Source organism: Trematomus bernacchii, unplaced genomic scaffold, assembly GCF_902827165.1.
Source record: "Trematomus bernacchii unplaced genomic scaffold, fTreBer1.1, whole genome shotgun sequence".
Taxonomy (NCBI): domain Eukaryota; kingdom Metazoa; phylum Chordata; class Actinopteri; order Perciformes; family Nototheniidae; genus Trematomus; species Trematomus bernacchii.
Genome location: NW_022988082.1, coordinates 662021 through 683874, shown reverse-complemented (window position 1 = coordinate 683874; position 21854 = coordinate 662021). Strand labels below are relative to the sequence as shown.

Genomic DNA, 21854 nt, shown 5'->3' with positions numbered 1-21854 from the left:
ATTAGAAATCCACTTACTAGCTACTATAGGTGCCTTAAATCGTATTATAAGTCCTAACACTTAAAGGGCCCATGTCATGCTTTTCCGGTTATTACCCATCCCCTTGTGTGTTATGAAGGTTTTTATGCATGTAAACGGTGTGCAGAGTCACAAACCCTCAAAGTACACCCTGTAGCGAGTAAAACTCTAACACAGAAAATACCTCCCCAAAACGCCTCGTTGGAGATACGTCATTGTCCATTTGATTCTTCCATTTCGTTCCGGGTACGGCATGATGTCAAGCGGTACCCGGAACGAAATGGACCAATCTGTGGAGCCGTTACGTTAAGCCCCCGCTGATTGGTCCAAATTGACCAATCCACGGACTTCCTCACACACACATCTGTGTGCAGGGAGCAGACAGCTCTGCTGATTTCTCCTCCCTGGCTGCAGGCTGATAACAGACAGTTGGGATCGCGGCGAAATTCTCTCTGCAGACCCATTCTCACAGCGTTTATCAACCTTTTTCTTACTCAATATCAAGCCACACTTATTGTTTTACTTCGGCTGTGACTTTGTGTGTGCTCAGGATGAGTTTGGCTGTGTTTGGCTATGTATCCTAAACAAGGAAACAACACCTCCACGGAGCTCAGCGCGATTCACAATGTCCCGACCAATCAGAGCACACTGTGCTCACAGGGAGGGTGGGGGCTGGAGCTATTGGAGCTACAACGAGCCGTTAAAGGCAGAGAGTGAAATTCAGTGAATACACGTAGTTTACAGAGATGCTGTATGAGAAACCAATGTGAGTTTGGAGAAATGCACAATATAAATCTATTCTAGTAGACCTCAACAATGGAATTATGATCAGTGGAAATGGCCATGACATGGGCCCTTTAACTACTGAGCTTGGTTGTCAACAAGTCCTAAACAAACTCCATCCGATGATAAATGTTAAACGGACTGCATTTCTATATTGAATGTGGTAACAGCCAAGGTGTGTGTAAAGGAGGAGGAATCAGTTATCTGGTGTATATGACTTTTTTTATCTCTGTGTCACAGCAGACAGTCCCCACTTCCTGCACACATGGCTGGACTGTGCATCCTGTTCCACAGTTTTTGGCCACAAAAGTGTGATGTAATAGTTTTACCACAGGACAAAATCAGAATGAGATGTCCTTTCTTTAAGGTTGTTAATGTTAAACAGTTGTTATTTCTTCCCTAATGTTTGCTTTTAATGCAGCCCACTATATTGAAGTATTGAATCATTTGGCTGACGTGTAATGAAATATTCAGCTCTTGACAGACATGCATAACAACACTGACAACTGACACGTCTCCTGCTGAGATATCAGGCAGCTCTGTGGAGAAGTCATACGTACGAGCAGATAGACAAAGGGGAAGCACACACACAGGTGATCAGTCACCTCTGGAACAGAAGGGGGGCCATTGGCTGATCAGTTCAGCTTGGGGGGGATGAGTGCTGTGGGGGTCTCTTGTTCATCAGGGCCGAGGGACTGTAAAAGACAGAAGCAGAATCAGCACCATGCCATCACTTCTCCTCATATCAGAAAGTTGTGACTATAAAAATATATGTTTATGAGAAGAGGGGGAGGTGCTTACGACAAGGTGCTCTCACTGATTTGTATTATTAAGTAACGCTAATATAAGTGAAAACTGTATTTGTTTGCAATGGCTGGTGCAAACTGGCTGCCTTTAAATAAGCGGCCCTGTCATTTCATTTCGTGAAAATATTTATATACGGCTGATTTGTATTTTTTCAACACAGCTTTTCAAATTGCCTAGGGTGCATTCACACCAGCCTTTTATAGTCCGGTTGAATCGAACCCTGGTGCGTTTAGCCGCTTGGTGCGGTTCATTTGGGTCGGTGTGAACACAGTCCGAGACCTCTTAAGTGAACTAAACAACCGGACTCTGGTCCGCTGAAATAGGTGGTCTCGGAACGCTTGCTTGCGAACTCTGGAGCGGTTCATTGCTGGTGTGAAGGCAGTCCGCACCAAAACATAGGAAGCGTAGTATTTACGTGTCACAAGAACGCAGATGTCTTCAAAAATCTTTAGCGAAAGAGTCTTTCAAGACATCCGCGGTTGTTTAGTTAAAGAGTGAAGCAGAATTAAGTGTTGAACAGTGTCGTGTAAAGTAAAAATGCTCCGTCAACTACATAAAATTAAGAACACCTGTCGTCGGTGAAACGCCCCTCCTTACTGCAGAACGTCTCTCATTATATGTGTTATAATGTTTTTTAACGGACGTTGTCTGATTATATAATCATATGCGCGGGCCGCTCGTGTCTGTTGATCTCCAAATTAACAGCAGCATGAGAATAACCTGCCGAAAGTGCTGATGCTCCATGGCGGAGGCTCCGGTAGAAATTGCCGGGATTTGCGTTTTTATCCCCTTAATGTCTGACCAATGCATTTCCGTGCACATGACTTGTTTAAAGTTTATAGTCCGTTTGAGTTTTGCCCGTGTGAACGCAAACCGAACCTTCTGAAAAATGAAACAATGTAACAAACTGTGGTCTGGTGCGCACCAGAGAAGCAGACTATTAGGTGTGAATGCACCCTTAGTCTACTTGGCTGTGTGTGACTGTATACCACGTTTACAATATACCATCTTTTAATTGACCTTTGTACATTTAATCATCACATTTTGTCTTTCGTCCGATTGTACTTCTTGATGACCTTTGACAGAGCTCTGGCTGTATCTTAGCACTGACACTGCTGAGGTATTATCCTCTTGTATGAAGTCTTTGCTCGTGAGGTGAAAGTGTTGCAGCCTTACAGCGTACGGTCCGAAGCCATGTCTCTGCCTGAAGAGCAGGAAGCAGAGGACGGCAGAGATGGCCGTCTGGGCCAGGGTGAAGACGAGGAGGGACGCCTTCACTCCTCTGCTCAGCCTCTGTTGGAAAGACACACAGCGCTTCATCGACTTGAGTCCCCAGCTCAGACTGTCCTAATGCCAGAACACCTACACCATACCACTGGCACTTCCTAATACTTTAACTTTCCACTTCACTTTAACCCCCTGGACAATCATTTATATTTTTCAGTTAATATCCTCAACAATGTTTTCTATATTTGCCATGATTAGGACGTTTTTAACCAAAATGGTGGAGCTTGTTATTGAAGGAGGTGTTGTTTTTCTTCTATGCTTCACACCAACCACACAGCACCTCTACATGGCAGTCATCACCCACTGAGTGTTGGAAAATGTGAGACCTTAATGTTAACTTCATGTTTGTGGATGCATTAAGAATGAATGGCAGTGTGACTGTTACTATTGAATGGTGAACTAGGAACAGGCAGGGCTACATTATTAAAGTTCAGAGTATGAATGTCTGCTCTCTCTGGTGGCTGAGTTTCTCTCAAACAGCAGGAAGAGAGGTAGACAGTGAAAATACCTCTGCCCGTCCAGGTAGCATTATAGTCTACTTACCATAGAGCATTACAGTTCATTAAAGTTAAACCCTTTTATTGTCATTATACAAAAAGTACAACGAGATTCAGAGTCCATTGTGGGTCCACAACTGAGACCTTATACATCTATCAGTCTAAAATGGAGTAGGCAATAGTACAGCGGAGAGCCAAACACTGGAAGCATCCTGACTCTCCCAGTTAATTAACTGTCTGCAATCAAATGAAAGATGTGTTTATTTTCTTAAGGATACAGCGATTGCTTTGCTTTGTGTGTTCATGCTTATAGATTAAGTTAACTTGTTAACCTATAGGTTCAGGAGCAGGGCCTAAACCCCGTCTCTAATCACAGCCACCCCTATTTATATCCGGCCAAACTTCCTGCCACTGCCTGTCTCCATTCTCTCAACGACAGACAGGCAGACCGTGATTCACGCCGCGCGTCGTCACGGTTCAAACAAACTTTAAACGCTACTATTAAAATGATTTAAACTCATCACGGATCCCGATCTGCTGATCAACTCGCCGGAGTCAGACGAAGATCTCTTCGACATCGGCTATCCGCCATCCACGGCACAGCAGTCGGATCACAGCCAAGCATCTGAACGGAGCCGCTTGCGCTCTGCAATCAGTGTCCCACACACCAGCCGTCTCTTCCACTCAAGCTCCCCCAACGAAATACCTCCAACTCCAGATAGATCCCAGGCTTCGTCTCCTCCGCCAGCAAGGACAAACAATCGGGGCCACAACAGGCACAGCCAGCTCCAATCTCCCCACCACCGGCAGCCTGCCTCATCCACAGCCCCCGGCCAATCACCACGGCGCACTCGACACGCCTCTCGGACGAATCTGCAAACGGAGCTCGAACTCAGGAAGTGGACAGACTTCAACGTTTCCTGAAAGAACATGGCATCCACTTCCATCAAAACGACAACAAGGCAAGACTGTTCAACCTCCACAAGCCTACAGCAGCACACCGGTAACAACAAGACCCACCGCTCTTCCCGCTTCAGAGTCAACCACTGCGCGCGCGCGCCACGACTTGTGACGTCACCGGCCTCCGTTCTCCTCCATGGACACAGCCTGAGTCACCAGCACCCTTAAACCCCATAATTGACGTAGAGCTGTTGAGGGCTGGACCGGTGATATACAAGCAAAGTTTGGGGGGCGATCGCACCGTTTCCATTGGACTTACAGTGACATCGTGCTTCATGGTGAGTGGTCTGTCGCCATGGCAACGGCATTTGATGACACCCCATAATACGCTTAGATGCGTTGATGGCTGCATCGTTACCAAACCTGTGAAGTTTTGGGCCGTTTGAAGCATTTTCACTGAAGTTATGAGAAAACCGTGTTTCATGGCGAGCATTGTGTCGCCATGGCAACGGCATTTGAAGAAATCTCAAAACTGTCTCGTAGATGTCTTCACGGCTGGACTGTTAGCACACATGTGAATTCTGAGCACTTTTTGAACATTTTCATAGGAGTTAAAGGGACATCGTGTTTTATGGCAAGGGATTCCATGGAAACGGCATATGGTGAGATTTCAGATTTGGCATAGAGCTGTTGAGGCATGGACCGGTGATATACAAGTGAAGATTGGGGGACGATTGGACCGTGTCCATTGGACTTACAGCGACATCGTGTTTCATGGCGAGTGGTATGTCGCCATGGCAACGGCATTTGATGACACCCCATAATACGCTTAGATGCGTTGATGGATATTGAGGAAGAGGAAGATATTGAGGAAGATGGAGAGAGGAAGATATTGAGGAAGAGGAAGATGGAGAGAGGAAGATATTGAGGAAGAGGAAGATGGAGAGAGGAAGATATTGAGGAAGAGGAAGATGGAGAGAGGAAGATATTGAGGAAGATGGAGAGAGGAACATATTGAGGAAGAGGAAGATGGAGAGAGGAAGATATTGAGGAAGAGGAAGATAGAGAGAGGAAGATATTGAGGAAGAGGAAGATAGAGAGAGAGAGAGAGAGAGAGAGAGAATGAAATGAACAGTTAGAACTGACTCTTGATCCCTCTCTCTCTTCTCTTGAACGGCATATGATGACACCCCATAATTGACGTAGAGCTGTTGAGGGCACGACCATTAACCATTATCTGAAGTCTGCTGCTCTGAGCATGTCAGTTGGAGTGATGACATCATCGTGTTCCATGACACAGGTGTTTATAGTTGAGCTAACGAGCTCTGTAGAGATCAAAGGTTTACATTGTTCTGAATGAGAGATAAACCTGTTACATGTGAACGTTTTGTGGAAGAACGATAACAGATATCTGTGAAATTTCAAAACGTGAAGCATGTCAAGGAAGTTGAGTATCTGAAGTGTAATTTTTGTGTACTTTCGGGTTAATAATGTGGCTTTTTTGGCAGTTTAACTAAAGGTGTGCGGCTGCTGCTGTGAGGAAATATCAGCCTGAAATTACAATGGGTTTTAATGGAGACATGTTGAATGTTTTTGTCACTTCATGCCCTCAAGAGGCATTTTGTTTAATTAGTTTTGCTTAATTAGTTGTCATTTTTCAAGCTACGAGATGTTTTCTTACATTTGTCATGAAAAATTATGTCTCAGGAATGTAGGGTTTGGGAATTATGGCAGTTTTAAAAAAATATATGAAGGCAAATTTCAAGATTTGCTCCACTAAAGCTGTGACATCACGCACTCTAGTTAATGTTAAAATCTGAAGAAAACCTCTTTAACCTGTTAAGCCCGAGAGACCCCGGTACCGGGGCACTGCCGCAACATCTTGCAGGAAACAGTGTCTGAGGGCATGTTCATTTAATAAAACTATGAATGTTTTATATCCATGTAACGGGAAGAAACTCATCCAACTGATCATTTTTATTTTTTTTTCAAAAGAAAACCCACACTGAGCCTCTGAATTAGCAACGAGCGAAAAATGCTAACACCTTACTGCACCGAAAATCACTCACAAAACCTTATTATTTATCTTTTCACCACATCCAACACATCGATTCACATCGTGAGGTGACACAGAATCTATTGACACCGACATTACCACTGAATTATACGTATTTGCGACGTTATAAGCAAAAACGGACATCAAAACAGGTGACTTTATGTAGCTAAAAATGCTAACATTTTTACCTTGGCTCTGTAGTCTCTCCAAAGTGGTCTTCAATGGCATTAAAACGATAAAAACGCTGCTGAAGTTAATCCATAGGTTAATCGAATGTGTCTGTGTCCCTTTGAAATGATTTCTGATAATCCATAAGCAATAAAACTGCTTTTCCGTTTCCAGATGTCAAAGCTAGAGATAGGTTCACTCTGATTGAAAATTACATGCGAGAAGCCCCCACCTTTTCTCTTCACAACATGTGTGTGTGGGGGACTCCCCCTTCGATTCTATTGGCTCTAACGGTCAGAAAGAGGTGTCAACCATCAAAATCGAGCAAGGGGGGCCAGAGATATGGAAAATCCACCCAAATGACCCCAGAAGTGGCTTCTTTTTGCTAAATCTCTCTAAAAAGGTCAAATGTCACTTGTTTTGCATCAATCTTGATACAGGGTACTTATTATATGTTGTACTTTGGATTCCTAAAGCTTTTAGTCTACTAACCCATCATCCAAGGGTAGTTTTCACTATAAGTAAAAAAGAATTTTTGGACGGACACTATAATTTACAGTTTTTTACTATGTAAAATCTGAATTTTCTTTAAAATAAAAAACATCTATATTGATTCTGACTTTTCTACATCCAACTCACAGGTTTATCATTACTTTGAGAAAAAAGATTATTAATTTAACCCTTTTAGAAGGGAAGATATGGTCATTTGTTCTGGGAATGTCATTTTCGAGCCTGAGACCTGAAAAACAGGCTCAGGGCTTAACAGGTTAACAAGGTCTGAACAATGTTTAATATCTCTAAAAGTAAGAATCAGATTTAAAAGTTGTGTTACACGAATAGTGTCAGAAAGATGTGTAACATTTTAAAGTTGGAATGAGGTTTCTGAGTGAAAGTATGAATGAACAGTTAGCAGTTGAAGTCGCATGAAGATTTGTTGAAGTCTGAAGAATGTCTCCATTGACTTCCATGTTAAAAATTTGATGAATTATGGGATGTCTCTGGAATTATGAAAGTTATGAATGATAAAAGTAATAGCCTGTGATTCCCGACCGAGCTGAACGTTTTGATGTTTGAACGGAGTTTCTGCGATGTTGAATGTGGGAGAAGAAGAGGGCCAAAATAAGTCGGCGGAATAATAATAAGAATTTTGTCCGTAGCATAACATATAGTTCAGGGGTGGGCATTTTACGGCCCGCGGGCCACATCCGGCCCGTTGGCCGGCCTTGGCCGGCCCGTGTGAGGTTGATCATAAATTATAACATAATGAAAAAAACAGCAACCTTTTCAAAATAAAAGCGTAAATACTTTTCTAACGGTGTTGCTTTTATTTTGAAAAGGGCACTGCTGTTTTTTTTATTTATTTACGTAAACGCGCATGCCGTGAACAGCTACGAGTGATGCTGGCCGGCTAGTCCTCGAAATGTCCGCTCAGGGCAAAAAAAGAAAGATCGATACTGAATGCCGCATTTTCAACAAGACATGGACCGCTAAGTATTTATTTACAGAAGTGAAAGGTAAAGCTGTGTGTTTAGTTTGTGGTGCGCAGGTCGCTGTGTTCAAGGAGTACAATTTGAGTCGCCACTATGCTACCAAACACGCAGATAAATACAAGAACCTGTCTGAGGAAGAGCGGGCAAAGGGGTCGGATGCTTTGCTCGCTAAGCTGCAAAGCCAACAACACATTTTCACAAAACATTCCACATCCAGAGATGCAGCTGTCAAGACGAGTTATGTCTTAAAAGTTAACCGTTTTCGGACGGAGAGTTCATTAAGGAGTGTTTGAAAGTGCCGCTCTCCCGACGCACTGTTATGAGGAGAATTGAGGACATCGCGGGAAATTTGGAGCTTCAGCTGCAGAACAGAGCGGTCAACTTTGACTTTTTTTCCTTGGCTTTGGATGAGAGCTGCGATGTACGTGACACTGCCCAGCTACTCATCTTCTTACGTGGGATAACTACAGACTTCAAAATCACGGAGGAGCTGGCAGCCATGCAGTCAATGAAAGGTACAACAACAGGGAGTGATTTGTTCACGGAGGTAAATGCATGTGTGGAAAAGTTGGGACTGAAATGGGACAAGCTGACAGGCGTGACAACGGATGGTTGTCCAAATCTGACAGGGAAAAATGTTGGACTATTGAAGAGAATGCAGGATAAAGTGACAGAAATTAACCCTGATTAGAAATTGGTATTTTTGCATTGTATTATACATCAGGAAGTGTTGTGTAAGTCAGTGTTAAAAATTAACCATGTTGTTGATGTTGTAACTAATATAGTTAACTTCATCAGGGCAAGAGCATTGAATCACAGACAGTTTGTTGCACTTTTGGAGGAAAGTGAGACTGATTATCGTGACATACCCTACCATGCAGCTGTCAGGTGGCTCAGCCTGGGCAAAGTGCTGAAAAGAGTATGGGACCTGAGAGAAGAGATTCAAGACTTCTGTGTGAAGAAAGGAAACGACATCCCACAGCTTTCAGATGCAGACTGGATGGCAGACCTTGGTTTTGCTGTAGATGTGACTGCACTAATGAGTGAACTAAATGTCAAACTGCAAGGCAAGGGCCTTTTTGTGCATGACATGTACAGTGCAGTGAAGGCTTTCATGAGAAAGCTGCAGCTTCTCTCAAGCCAAATGGAGGACAACATTCTCACGCACTTGCCAACACTGAAGGAAGCCACACCATCAGCTGATCACCTCCAGAGGTACTCATCCATGTTAGAAGCACTGCATGGTGAGTTTTCAAGGCGATTTAAAGACTTCAAAACAGTTGAGAATAAAACATGATCTTTTCCCCATTTACATGCCATGTGGATGATGCACCCAGTGATGTTCAGCTTGAACTCATTGACCTGCAGTCTGACACACTTCTGTCAGAGCACTTTAGGTCAGTCTCACTGCCTGAGTTTTACGCTTCCCTGAAAGAGGAGAACTTTCCACACATCAGGAGACGTGCTCAGAAGATGATGGTCCTCTTTGGATCTACCTACATGTGAACAGACATTCTCAGTGATGAAGTTCAACAAATCCAGATACAGATCCTCTATCACTGATGATCACCTCTCAGCTGTCCTTCGCATATCCACCTCAGACATTGAACCAGATTTCCGTGCACTTGTTCAAGCCCAAGACAGACTGGATTTTTCTCAATGAACAAGTAAAATGAACTAAAAAACAAAAATCAAAAGCACTCATTTCTTTTTGTATAAAGCTGATTCATTTCTTATCTTTAACATACTGTAAAACACCTTTTCAGTATTGGTATATTGAGCAGAATTAAGTTCAACTTATTTTTGATTCGGCCCCCCAACACAGCTCGAGTTTCTGAAGTGGCCCCTTGTAAAAAATAATTGCCCACCCCTGATATAGTTGAATGCTGTATCAGCATTCCCACTAATTAAGAAAATGTAACACCCTTTTCATCCCGGTTACACTTTTCATTTGCCCTGTACGATGGGCTCTGTAAGTGATGAAAATGGGGGATGTTGGCTTATCAGGCGCCCGCAGCTCACAGCCAAAGTGCGAGCGTGGGAGCGAGCGAGGGAGAGAAGGAAGGGCGCAGCGGCACCGGTGCTGTTGCTATTAGAATCTGGTTCTAGCTGCTCTAACGGATATAAGAAGAAGATGTTTCTACAATAATGTGGAGGGAGAGTCCTCTCCAGTCAGACTGAGAGGCTGATAACTACAGCTCAGTGAGGTAAAGGACTCTGAGTGTTCACTTTAGTCTAAGTTATCTCAGTGGGCAGGGCCGTCCCTGGCCAAGCGACATTGTGAGATGAGCCCCCCCCCCCCCACCGACAGGAGTGAAAAACATTTTTTTGGAAACAAACTACTTTGCAAATATAATTCCTGTTTATTATTATTATCAATACAGTGAGGTAAATGGTAAATGTGCATGTATGTCGTTCAGTATGCGTTTACAGGTGAATACGTCTGCATTTCCTGCCAAATACTAGCCTCAAAAAGATTAAAATATAATTAATGCAAATAAACTACTTCTACTAATAATAATAATCATAATCATAATCAATTCAATAATATAAATACTATATTATTTATATATATATATATATATATATATATATATATATATATATATATATATATATATATTATAATATAGGCAAGACAAAACATGCTTATTACATGCTCAAAAACTGATATTTCTAAAATCTGTATTCAAATGTAGTTCCCTCCGTCAGCAATGTATCAACAATACACACACATTTCTATCAGTATTTCTCTGTGTTGTGGTTGACATGATGATGACTGTTACGGTGCGTCCACACAGCAGCGTTAAAAAAATCTTGGAGGTGGGCGTATCTGAAGCTTGGGGATTTTTTGCGAGCAACGCGACCAACAACCAATCACATGAATCTCCCGCCCCCGACATACAAAGCAAAAAAGCCCGAAGTAAACTGGATATAAACTCCCCAAACAGGCGAAAACCTACCACTGTCTCTGCCACCTCCCTCCATGCCTGGCTCCTCCGGTTTATATCCCGGTAGGTAAATAGGGACTGGTCATAAAGCACCGGATGATTCCCTACCGCTAATTTCTCCTCCATCTTTTGGAATATGAGGAAATGACCTGCGGTATGTCTCTCCCAGCATACACGCGGTTTGATTGGCTAGCACTTGAACTGTCAGATTTGCATAAACGGGATTTGATTGGCTGACGCTTCCACCTCAGCTTCAAAAGTTGAACATTGCTCAACTTTTGAATCCTGAAAATCCTGGAAATCTCCGCTCTGCTGCCCACAATGCAGTTCGGCGAAAAGTGAGGCAAAGTGACGCCACCCCATTCAAAGTGAATGGGCAGAAGCGTTGGAAGATTTTTTTAACGCTGCTGTGTGGACGGGCCTAAGGAGTTAAGGGGAGAGGCTGAGCATCACCATGAAATGTGCAAACTGAGAACTGTGCTGAGAACTGTGCTGAGAACTGCGCACAAGCCGAGCTCATAAGCCGAGGCCCCCTGCGCAATGTGAGGCCCCATGCAGCCTGCATGATCGGCCTGTAGGGAGGGACGGCCCTGTCAGTGGGTCTCAAACGTTTTGATCACAATTTATGTAAACACATATTTCCAAGGCACTCCTTTATAATTATTGGGATTAACAGGTTTGAAATCATCCCTCCATCCCCTTTTTCCCCTACCCCTCCCCCCATCCCTACCCCATCCCTTCCCCAACACCCAAATGTTTTTCCTCCTTGTGCAACTAATTACACTCTAGCCACAGCAACACCACCCATCCATCCAGCCAGCCTCCTCAGTTTATCGCCATTCTCTCGTGTCTCCCGTCTCGCGCCAGCAGATTCTCCTCGGTAATTACGTAGATTTAGCTCAGCTACTATAGCCATCAATCATCGACACTAGCCAGCCCAGTGAAATGCAGACCAGCTTCGGTTTAGTCCAGCTTCGCAACCCATCACCTCTGAGGTCTAAGGACTTAACCCCTGCAGAGTTCACCTTAGCATTTTCTCTTTACCGCAAAGTCATCTGCTCAGTCTATCCCACACGCAGAACCGAGTTAGACGAATACCTCTTCATAGAGCTCGACATGGCCTTACGGTTCGGAGGTTCAGGTTTCTACACCTACCACGTCCACTTCGCTAGCCAAGCCGCCGGCCGCATTAAACAATTTAACCAGGGAACATACCGGGGCGCTCTGGACTCTGAGCTTCATTGCCGCATCTTCGCAGCACGTGCATCCCTTTCTTGCCAATCATGCGGAGCCCCCTCCCACCCTGCCTCAGCATGCTCAGTCAGCGCTCCACCACCTTAAACACCTCACTCACTTCCCTCTCCATCACGCAACGCCTCAGACTTCAACCGCCAGGGAGGCAGGATGGCGTGTAATAACTTCAATGAGCGAGGCTGATTTCTCTCTAACTGCCGCCTAATTCACATCTGCTCTTTCCGCGGCGGCGCTCATACCAGGAGCACCTGCCCCCACAACCCAACCTAACATTTATGGCATAAACATATTTTCCCTTTAGAGTGTAACGGAGCCCCGGTTCTGGGCAAACAGCGCGCGTATCATTCTAACTCCTCAATGGTAATGTTTAGTTGGATTTAGAAGTGAAGATGTAGTCACTCGTTCCCGGCATGTTATTTTCAAGCCACACGTTTCTGGTCCAGAAACACTTTCAGAACATCCCGCACATTTTGGGGGCATTCTCAGAACATTATTAGAGCCATTTCTCCCGTATCGGCGCAGTGTCCACAGCAGCTAGACCGGGCATCTCTTATCCAAACCATCTAGGCCAGGGGTGGTCAATTATTTTTTCCATGGGGCCACATGAGAAACTGAAAATATTGTGGAGGGCCGGGCCAAAAGGCTGAACTCAATTCTGCATAATATTAATTGTATTTCTTTATAAAAAGCAGTAAATAGCATTGTTTTGACAAGCTGGTAAGAGTATATGTTATAGTTAAGCAATGAAAAAGTGAGATTGCCTTACAAAAAAATGTCATTTATTAAATCAAATTTCCCAAAACAATGGTAAACAAAATGAACGTTTTTCACCATTTGTGACTCATATTAGTGAACATTTTCAGTCACATTCACTCAAACACATTTTGAGTTTCATTTACTGTTGGAAAGAGGTTCTTAGCATTCTAAAGACATCACAATATTGTCTTTGTACTCCAAATATTAAGCAAGATACATCATATTGAACTGTCACTAAACATCACTGAACTGTGATTTTGAGAAAAAGGCTTCCAAAGAAAGTGCCAACATTTGTAGTCTAACCACCTCATTTGGTGTTTTTAAGTTCTCTTTTCTTGTTCAGTGAGAGAAATCTAGTCTCTGCTGGGCTTTAACGAGTGCATCAAAGTCAGGTTGAATGTCTGAGGTGGAGATGCGAAGCACAGCTGACAGATGATCATCAGTGAGAGAGGATCTATACCTGGATTTCGTAAACTTCATAATTGAAAATGTTTGTTCACATATGTATGCGTGTCCATGCACTCGTTTACCTCCGTGAACAGATCGCTCCCTGTAGTCGTCCCTTTCATCGACCGCATTGCTGCCAGCTCCTCCGTAATCTTGAAGTCCGGTGTTATCCCGCGGACGAATACGAGTAACTGGGCTGTGTCGCGGACATCACAGCTCTCGTCCAAAGCCAAGGAGAAAAAGTCGTAACTTGCCACTTCACGTTGCAGCTGAAGCTCCAGATTCCCCGCAATGTCCTCGATCCTTCTAGTCACGGTTCGCCTGGACAGCGGGACTTGCTCAAATGCGGCTTTTTTTTCAGGGCATATTAGTGCTGCAGAGTCCACCAAGCACTCTTTGACAAACTCCCCCTCCGAGAACGGCTTACTGTTTTTAGCAATTTTGTGGGATATCACAAAGCTGGTCATGGTTGCTGCATCCCTGGATGTGTGAAGCTTGGTAAAAAAGCCTTGCTGCTTTTGCAGCTTAGCTAGCAAAGCTTCCGATGTCCGCGCCCTTTCAGCGTCAGTCAAGTTTTTATATTTCTCCGCGTGTTTCGTCTCGTAATGTCGACTCACATTGTACTCCTTAAACACGGCGATCTGCTCCCCGCAAACTAAACACACGGTTTTACCTCCGACTTCAGTAAATAAATACTTAGCAGTCCAATTTTTGTTGAAAACCCTGCATTCAGCATCTACCTTTCTTTTTTTAGCGGACATTTTTTTGAGGGCTAAAGTCGTCTTGTGACAAGGATCCAATAATGTGCACGTCTTGATATACGTATTGCGTCATTATGCACGTGAATAAAAAACAACTTCAAAATAAAAGCAATGCAGCTTTAGTCCATGCATGAGGTAAAGTTAGAAAATATGTTTATTTTGTAATTTCCAATTAGCCTTACACGGGCCGGTCAGAGTCAACCAAAGGGCCGTATGTGGCCCGGGGGCCGTACGATGCCCAGGTCTGATCTAGGCCCTCGGCCGCTGGTCATCCCAAGCGTACCACGCTTACATCCACAACAATCTAAACGACGTCAGACATGCACACGCTCAAGTCAGCTGCTTTTAATCCGACTGTTTTGGGGGCCTGCAATCAGCCCGAGCAGATCATGCCGGAGACGGTACCCCCACTCTGAGTCTCCCTCTGCACGGACCACAGCACGTCCCGCCAGACCAGTACATCTCATCAACCCCTCCATATCAATTCATTGTTACTTCTTGCAATAAACCTACAAACATCACACTGTTGTGGCGTGGTTCCTGCTACTAGTGAAATGAAGTTAACTTGTTAAGCTAGGTTCAGGAGCAGGGCCAGGCCTAAACCCCGTCTCTAATCACAGCCACCTCTATTTATATCCGGCCAAACTTCCAGCCACTGCCTGTCTCCATTCTCTCAACCCACCCTCCCTCTCCCTTCTACCCATACAATTCCCCTTCCTGCCTCACACCGAGCGATACACCCCTACATCCATTCATCCCTCCCTCCCTTCCCTCATCCCTACATCCCTCCATCCCTCGTCCCTACATCCCTCCATCCCTACATCCCACATCCCTACATCCATTCATCCCTCCCTCCATCCCTCGTCCCGACATCCCTTCATCCCTCCCTCACTTCCCACATCCCTACATCCATTCATCCCTCCCTCCATCCCTCGTCCCTACATCCCTACATCCCTTCATCCCTCCCTCACTTCCCACATCCCTACATCCATTCATCCCTCCCTCCCTTCCCTCATCCCTACATCCCTCCATCCCTACATCCCACATCCCTTCATCCCTCATCCCTTCATCCTTCATCCCTTCATCCCTCATCCCTTCATCCCTCATCCCTTCATCCCTACATCCCTTCATCCCAACATCCTCTGCCCTCACCATTTCTATTTAAACTGTGTATATTTTAACCATTTTAATTCTAGGTATCGTCTGGGGGCCCGCAATCAGCCCGAGCAGATCATGCCGGAGACGGTACCCCCACTCTGAGTCTCCCACTGCACGGACCACAGCACATAGTACCAGTACATCTCATCAACCCCTCCATATCAATTCATTGTTACTTCTTGCAATAAACCTACAAACATCACACTGTTGTGGCGTGGTTCCTGCTAGTGAAACATCACTTTGGTATGATGGCAATCAGTTATACTGTAAACCCAATGGAAGTTAGTGGGGGCTTTATGACTGTGTATGTCATTTAAAAGAACTTATCAACAGCCAATACTCAATATTAGTCATTATCAGTGAGCAATACTGAGCTTTACCAATGTTAGGGGTGTGTGCTGTATACTGGTGTTGTATAATACCCTGTACATATTATCCAACTTTAAATCTGATTTCACAAAAGTCTTGTAATGTGACAAAAATATAAATGATACCCACTGTGGCGTGGTGCTGCTCACTGCAGACGCCATCCGGATTCTTGACGCAGGGCACTGCAGGATTCTTGCCCATGTCCACAGAGTAGATGATTAAAGCCACCACGGACAGCAACGTGGACACCATGGTCACCATCAAACACACCCGCAGCTACACACACAGACGCAACATTATTCATTTTTTTAATTCAGTGTGTCGACAGTACACAGTATATACACACTGTTTAGCTGCATGTAGCAGCTTTTAGACTACTTATTTTGGTGACTTCTTAGAATGGCATATTTTTTGTCTTGTTTTTGTTTGGAGAACAACATTTTGCTTCCATGTATGCCAAATGTGTGTAATCATAATGAATCTTGAATGTGTATGTGTTGCCTTAAGACTCACGATCTTCATGGTGCAGTGTTTGTCCAGGACGATAGTGACCACTCCTGCTGTGATGAACTGAGACAGGAACACAACATGATGTCACAACGTTAACGTCCACAGAAGTCCTACAAGTACTCATATCTTGTAGTACAACAGTGTAGTAATACTCTGTTACAAGTAAAAGTCCTACATTTAAAATGTTAATCAAGTAAAAGTAGAAAAGTATTATCATCAAAATATAGTTAAAGTACCGACAGTACAAGTAGATTGGTCCATTTCAGAATAATATATATGATATGTTTTATAATTATTGATCATTAAAGTGTTATCAAAGCTGGTAAAGGTGCAGCTAGTTTGAATGACTTGTGAATTTACTCCAGGTGGAACTAAAGTCTGATTTAAGACTTTAGTTCCAAATCTGTAAAGTAACTAAAGGTATTAAATAAATGTATGAATGCCGCTGCGCTCAGGTGATTGAAGCCTTTCAGAGGTTCTGCTTTTTTTTTTAAATGTAAACAATATTGGCAGAAATGCAAAAGAAAACAGATGAAACAGCAAGTATGGCTCTCCGTCCCAGAGACTGACCGTCAGGCCGCTCCACCAGGGGACGCCCAGCAGCACCACCTCCGTCACCTCAGTGAAGAGCAGGGGGATGGAGTAGGACACGACCATCAGCCCCAACATCACCTGACTCACCTGCACACACACACACACACACACACACACACACACACACACACACACACACACACACACACACACACACACACACACACACACACACACACACACACACACACACACACACACACACACACACACACACACACAGCAATCTTTAAAGACAGGCCTCCAGCTGTGTATGAATCTCTCGATCAGAGTGCAGCTGTGTGATCTGTGTGATCTTTTGTTCGTGCACGTAGTGATTTTTTAGCAGTGCTGAGGCCTGTACTACGAAGCCGGATTTTCGCTTAGCGAGGTAACTTCAGAGTTAACTCTGGGTTTCCGGTCCTACGACGCTGGTTCACTTCTTACCTGGGTAGTTCTATTTCGTATAGGCGTAGCCCTCTAAGGCGTTGTGCACACGGGAACGTTTGCGTTTATGCACAGTATGCGTTTTCAAAAAAGTCTTCCGTTCACATGCATTCGTTTCATTCAAACGAACAGTACATCTCATCAACCCCTCCATATCAATTCATTGTTACTTCTTGCAATAAACCTACAAACATCACACTGTTGTGGCGTGGTTCCTGCTACTAGTGAAATGAAGTTAACTTGTTAAGCTAGGTTCAGGAGCTGGACACGCTGGACACGCTGGACACGCTGTAGTACATATGCCGGGACTGTAAGTGGCGCTGTAACTTCCGCCACAAAATACACCAAAAGCAGCGAAGAAGACCCCAGAGCAGCCCGGAGCAATGTTGCCATGGCTACCCTTCTGTTTATGCTCCGCGGTGTATTTAGCAACATGTAGTTCATGTAATTCTCCATGTCCACTTGTTGCTGATGGTTGTGGTAGAGGAGCTGTAGATTTTGCACTAATATCTGTAGCATGGTCAGTAGCAGTAGCACTAGCAGTAGCTACTGACAGGAGGAAGTGTGTGTGGCGATTGCTGGTATTCAGCGGGATATAGTCATTTCCTCAGCATATGGATAAATGCAACGGGGAAGTTAACTGAAAGAAACCGAATCTGTGGATATTGCATTGACCGACCAAGAAGCACGTCTCTGTGGAGAGGACGGCTCAGAAAGAGAGATATTCTCTACAAACACCGGGTGAGATCGCTCCTCTGTTTCCTTTTTTTGTGTGGATATAGCCTGAATAGGCCTACAAACATTTCTCTTTTTGCCGCCGACGGGCGCAGGAGCAATGAACAATAATGGCCTGGATTAGGCAGTAAAGACAATTTTGGTGTATCGCAGAGCGGACTGTTTAATTTTGTTTGTGTTTGGAAAATTGTCAATATAATGTTTAAGGAGTATATTGGGCGTTAACAATTCTGGTTTGCCTTTTATAATATTATTTCATTCAAGAACCCCTTGTGCGTTTAATTAACACAGCTATTTTTGATAGTTGATCGTTACAGATGGCTACTGGCCATGCTACAGCAGTGAGCAGGAGAGGTGGGGAAAGGTGGGGCTATCGTTATTTTTTCAGGAAATATTCGTATAGAGGTGATTACACGGACTCGTTTGACCCCCCAGAGAGTTTCGTTTGCAAATCTATCCACCTTGGGACCCGTTATCGTTTGTGGGGTCCGTTTCTATCGGCCTCGTGTAAATAATAGGGCTATACGCACGCGAAACTATGCAGATACAAGCCGTTTTCTCCTCGTGTAAACGGCACCTAAGGCTATCGCTATTGGGTAATCCCCTGCACTCCCGCGCAGCACTGAAACACTTGTAATCCACGCCCACCTGCGAGGTGGGCCCCACCTACGGACTCACTTCCGGTATAAATAGGAAGGAGGCCCGACAATCTGCTCCCTCCCTCTTTTCTTCAGCACCCCGGTACTGAAGCACTGTCGAGACACTAAAGAGCAAAGGCTCTTTTAAGAGCCACCTCGAAAAAGATCCTTAAACATGAGTACACAGGGTTGTGTGTGTTGAGTTTGCTCCTCATGCCAGACGGGGTTCATAATGAGTTATGACCGGCACTCACGATGTGAATCCTGCCTGGGGTCGGAGCACGCGCACGCAGCTCTCACCCAGCAGGTGTCATGTGCTCAGAGTCAAAACCCTCAAAGTACACCCTGTAGCGAGTAAAACTCTAACACAGAAAAGACCTCCCCAAAACGCCTCGTTGGAGATACGTCATTGTCCATTTGATTCTTCCATTTCGTTCTGGATACGGCATGATGTGAAGCCGTACCCGGAACGAAATGGACCAATCCGTGGAGCCGTTACGTTACGTCCGCGGAGCCGTTACGTTAAGCCCCCGCTGATTGGTCCAAATTGACCAATCCACGGACTTCTTCACACACACATCTGTGTGCAGGGAGCAGGCAGCTCAGCTGATTTCTCCTCCCTGGCTGCAGGCTGATAACAGACAGTTGGGATCCGCGCGAAAATTCTCTCTGCAGACCCATTCTCACAGCGTTTATCAACCTTTTTCTTACTCAATATCAAGCCACACTTATTGTTTTTACTTCGGCTGTGACTTTGTGTGTGCTCAGGATGAGTTTGGCTGTGTTTCGCTGTGTATCGCTAACAAGGAAACAACACCTCCACGGAGCTCAGCGCGATTCACAACGTCCCAACCAATCAGAGCACACTGTGCTCACAGGGAGGGTGGGGGCTGGAGCTATTGGAGCTACAACGAGCCGTTAAAGGCAGAGAGTGAAATTCAGTGAATACACGTAGTTTACAGAGATGCTGTATGAGAAACCAATGTGAGTTTGGAAAAATGCACAATATAAATCTATTCTAGTAGACCTCAACAATGGAATTATGATCAGTGGAAATGGCTATGACACCTCCTTTAATTTCAGTCAAATATAATAGACAACAGGCCAAAATGCTTCTGATGAGTTGTTGGACTCATTTCCAGTTTATGAAGCATGGGATATGTTTGGCCCATAGCCCCTGAACCTTTACATTTATTTATTTTGACAAGAAGAGAGCTTAAATCGTTTAATTGTTTACTTTCTAGTGTTTTTTTGTTGTTGCAGCATTTAACCACTGGCTTTCACAGTTGCTTTCATTTATTTATTCTTTCTTTTTATTTTATTAATTTAGAATTAACAACATTTTAATGATTTTTTAACCACAATTCACATTTTCACCATCCAATTATCACCAGAGTTGGCACATTAAGTTTTTGAATTAACATTTTAAAGTTATCCATTATTATTTTTCTCAAGAAACGATTGGTTGCTGAAGTGTAGTGGACGTGTCCTTATCCTGTTACAATCCCTCCAACATCATTCAGATTATCACATGACCAAACTGCAACAGGTGAGTGTTCCTGCAGCACAACACTTTAAAGAGTTAAACTGGCCATTTACAGCTTACCTGTGGAGTTATTACTTTTACTTCAGATGGTGCAGTACACATCTTTCATACAAATCTACAGATGGTTGCTAAGCACCAAGATATGCCAGTCTGTAAACATTGAGCTGCTGTAAGTAAAACAGAATGTTAACACATTCTGGACCTATGTTTGCAGCGGTGCGAAGAGATGAGACAACGATATTTCTGAATGCTTCCCCTTTCCCTCAAATCGTGGTCCTATCTTCAAGTGAACCAACCCAAAGCCTCCTGTGTGTGCTCACTCACCCCCAGACACTTTGGCTCTCCCCTCTGGATGGCAGCGCGCAGAGCCTGCTGTCGCTCCGTCAGCTTGGCAGCGTTCGCATCCTCCAACACCGTCACCGTCAGGTCCTGGCACACCGTCACCGCCATGCCTGCAGCCCTCAACAGACAGGAGGAATTTGGCTTTGGAAATAGAACACACATTTCCTATTTTTTGTCTGCTTTTTGTCTATATAATCATTTCATTTAAAGAAACAATTTTTTTTAAGCTCTAACAATTAAAATGTTTTTGACTGTGACTTAAATTTGACCTTGTTGACTGCTGACTGAATTATAACTATAGAGTATAAGAAACAAAAACAAAATGAAATAAAAAGCTCTTTATTAGCCCAATATTGAAAATGTTAATCTAACTTTGCTAAAACTCACAATATGTTTGAACAAAGCTTGACTTAATGAACAATATGTTAGGAAAATATTTGTTTCTTTAGGATTTTGGTGCAGCCCGGAGACCGTATTTACAGTATTTTTGTCCACAGGCATGTTGAATTCACACAGTGGGTTTCTACACAATGTTACTGGTGAAACATCCCAATGCTATTGAAAATCAAACCCAAAGGAACAGCACGTTATACTGGAAACTAACCAGGACAGATAGAGCTGCAGATCTCTTCATATAATCCCCATTAACATGAGCTACAGTAGGCTATTCCTCATGGGGTACACATATTCACACTCACACACAACAACCACATACAGACAACAACACACACACAACTGTAGGCATCCAAATAACAAAATGTGAAAAAAGTGAAACAAAAACGAGAATCCTTTCGACCATAATTAACCCAAACACGTGATTAACAACTTAAACAAATTGTCAAGAATGAATAACATACTTCTACTAAAAAATAACTAGTTATACACGGCAAACACAAATGCTTGTCTGAAACACGTGAACATCTTAGTTTGTCTGTCCTGGCATTCAGATAAAGTAAACTTCAAGAAAATAAGGTATGAAAAATAAACTGCCATTGTTTTTGAAGGTGTTCATAGTTATCAGTAAAAGTAATCACAGACAACGTTTTTGGTGTACCCCCCCCCCCCCCCCTCCCCGCGTTGCGCAGTGTTCTGCTGTGAACGCGCACACTGCGCACATTACGCACACACAATACACAGCGTATAGTGTAATAGCGTATTCGCTGTTGAAGCGACGGACCCCCCCCCCCCAGCATCACAGGCTGTTCCTAAAGACACCAAATCATGCCTACCTGTTCCTCTGGAGAGTGAATATGGAGATGAAGTGAAATCAGTCCTAAACTGTGAGTCCAGGCTTCAGTCGACCACTCCCTGTCTCTGTATGTGTGTGTGTTTTTGTGTGTTTTTGTGTGTGTGTGTGTGTG

General features: G+C 44.0%; 1 protein-coding gene across 2 annotated transcripts; it reads right to left on the bottom strand.

The window, feature by feature from the left end:
* Positions 1–1004: 1004 nt before the first annotated feature.
* On the bottom strand, positions 1005–21834 carry tmem176 (transmembrane protein 176). 2 transcript variants are annotated; one of them, XM_034120897.1, is made up of 7 exons: positions 21723–21834; positions 20476–20634; positions 16783–16893; positions 16216–16272; positions 15832–15978; positions 2785–2901; positions 1005–1496 (listed from the first exon to the last, which is right to left on the bottom strand). In XM_034120897.1, the coding sequence occupies exons 2-7, from the start codon at positions 20599–20601 to the stop codon at positions 1437–1439; spliced, it is 618 nt and encodes a 205-aa protein (XP_033976788.1). In that variant the 5' UTR covers positions 20602–20634; positions 21723–21834; the 3' UTR covers positions 1005–1436. The 2 variants fall into 2 exon arrangements, with proteins under 2 accessions (XP_033976788.1, XP_033976787.1); XM_034120896.1 differs by having other exon boundaries at positions 20476–20603; positions 21723–21833.
* Between the last annotated feature and the right edge of the window lie 20 nt (positions 21835–21854).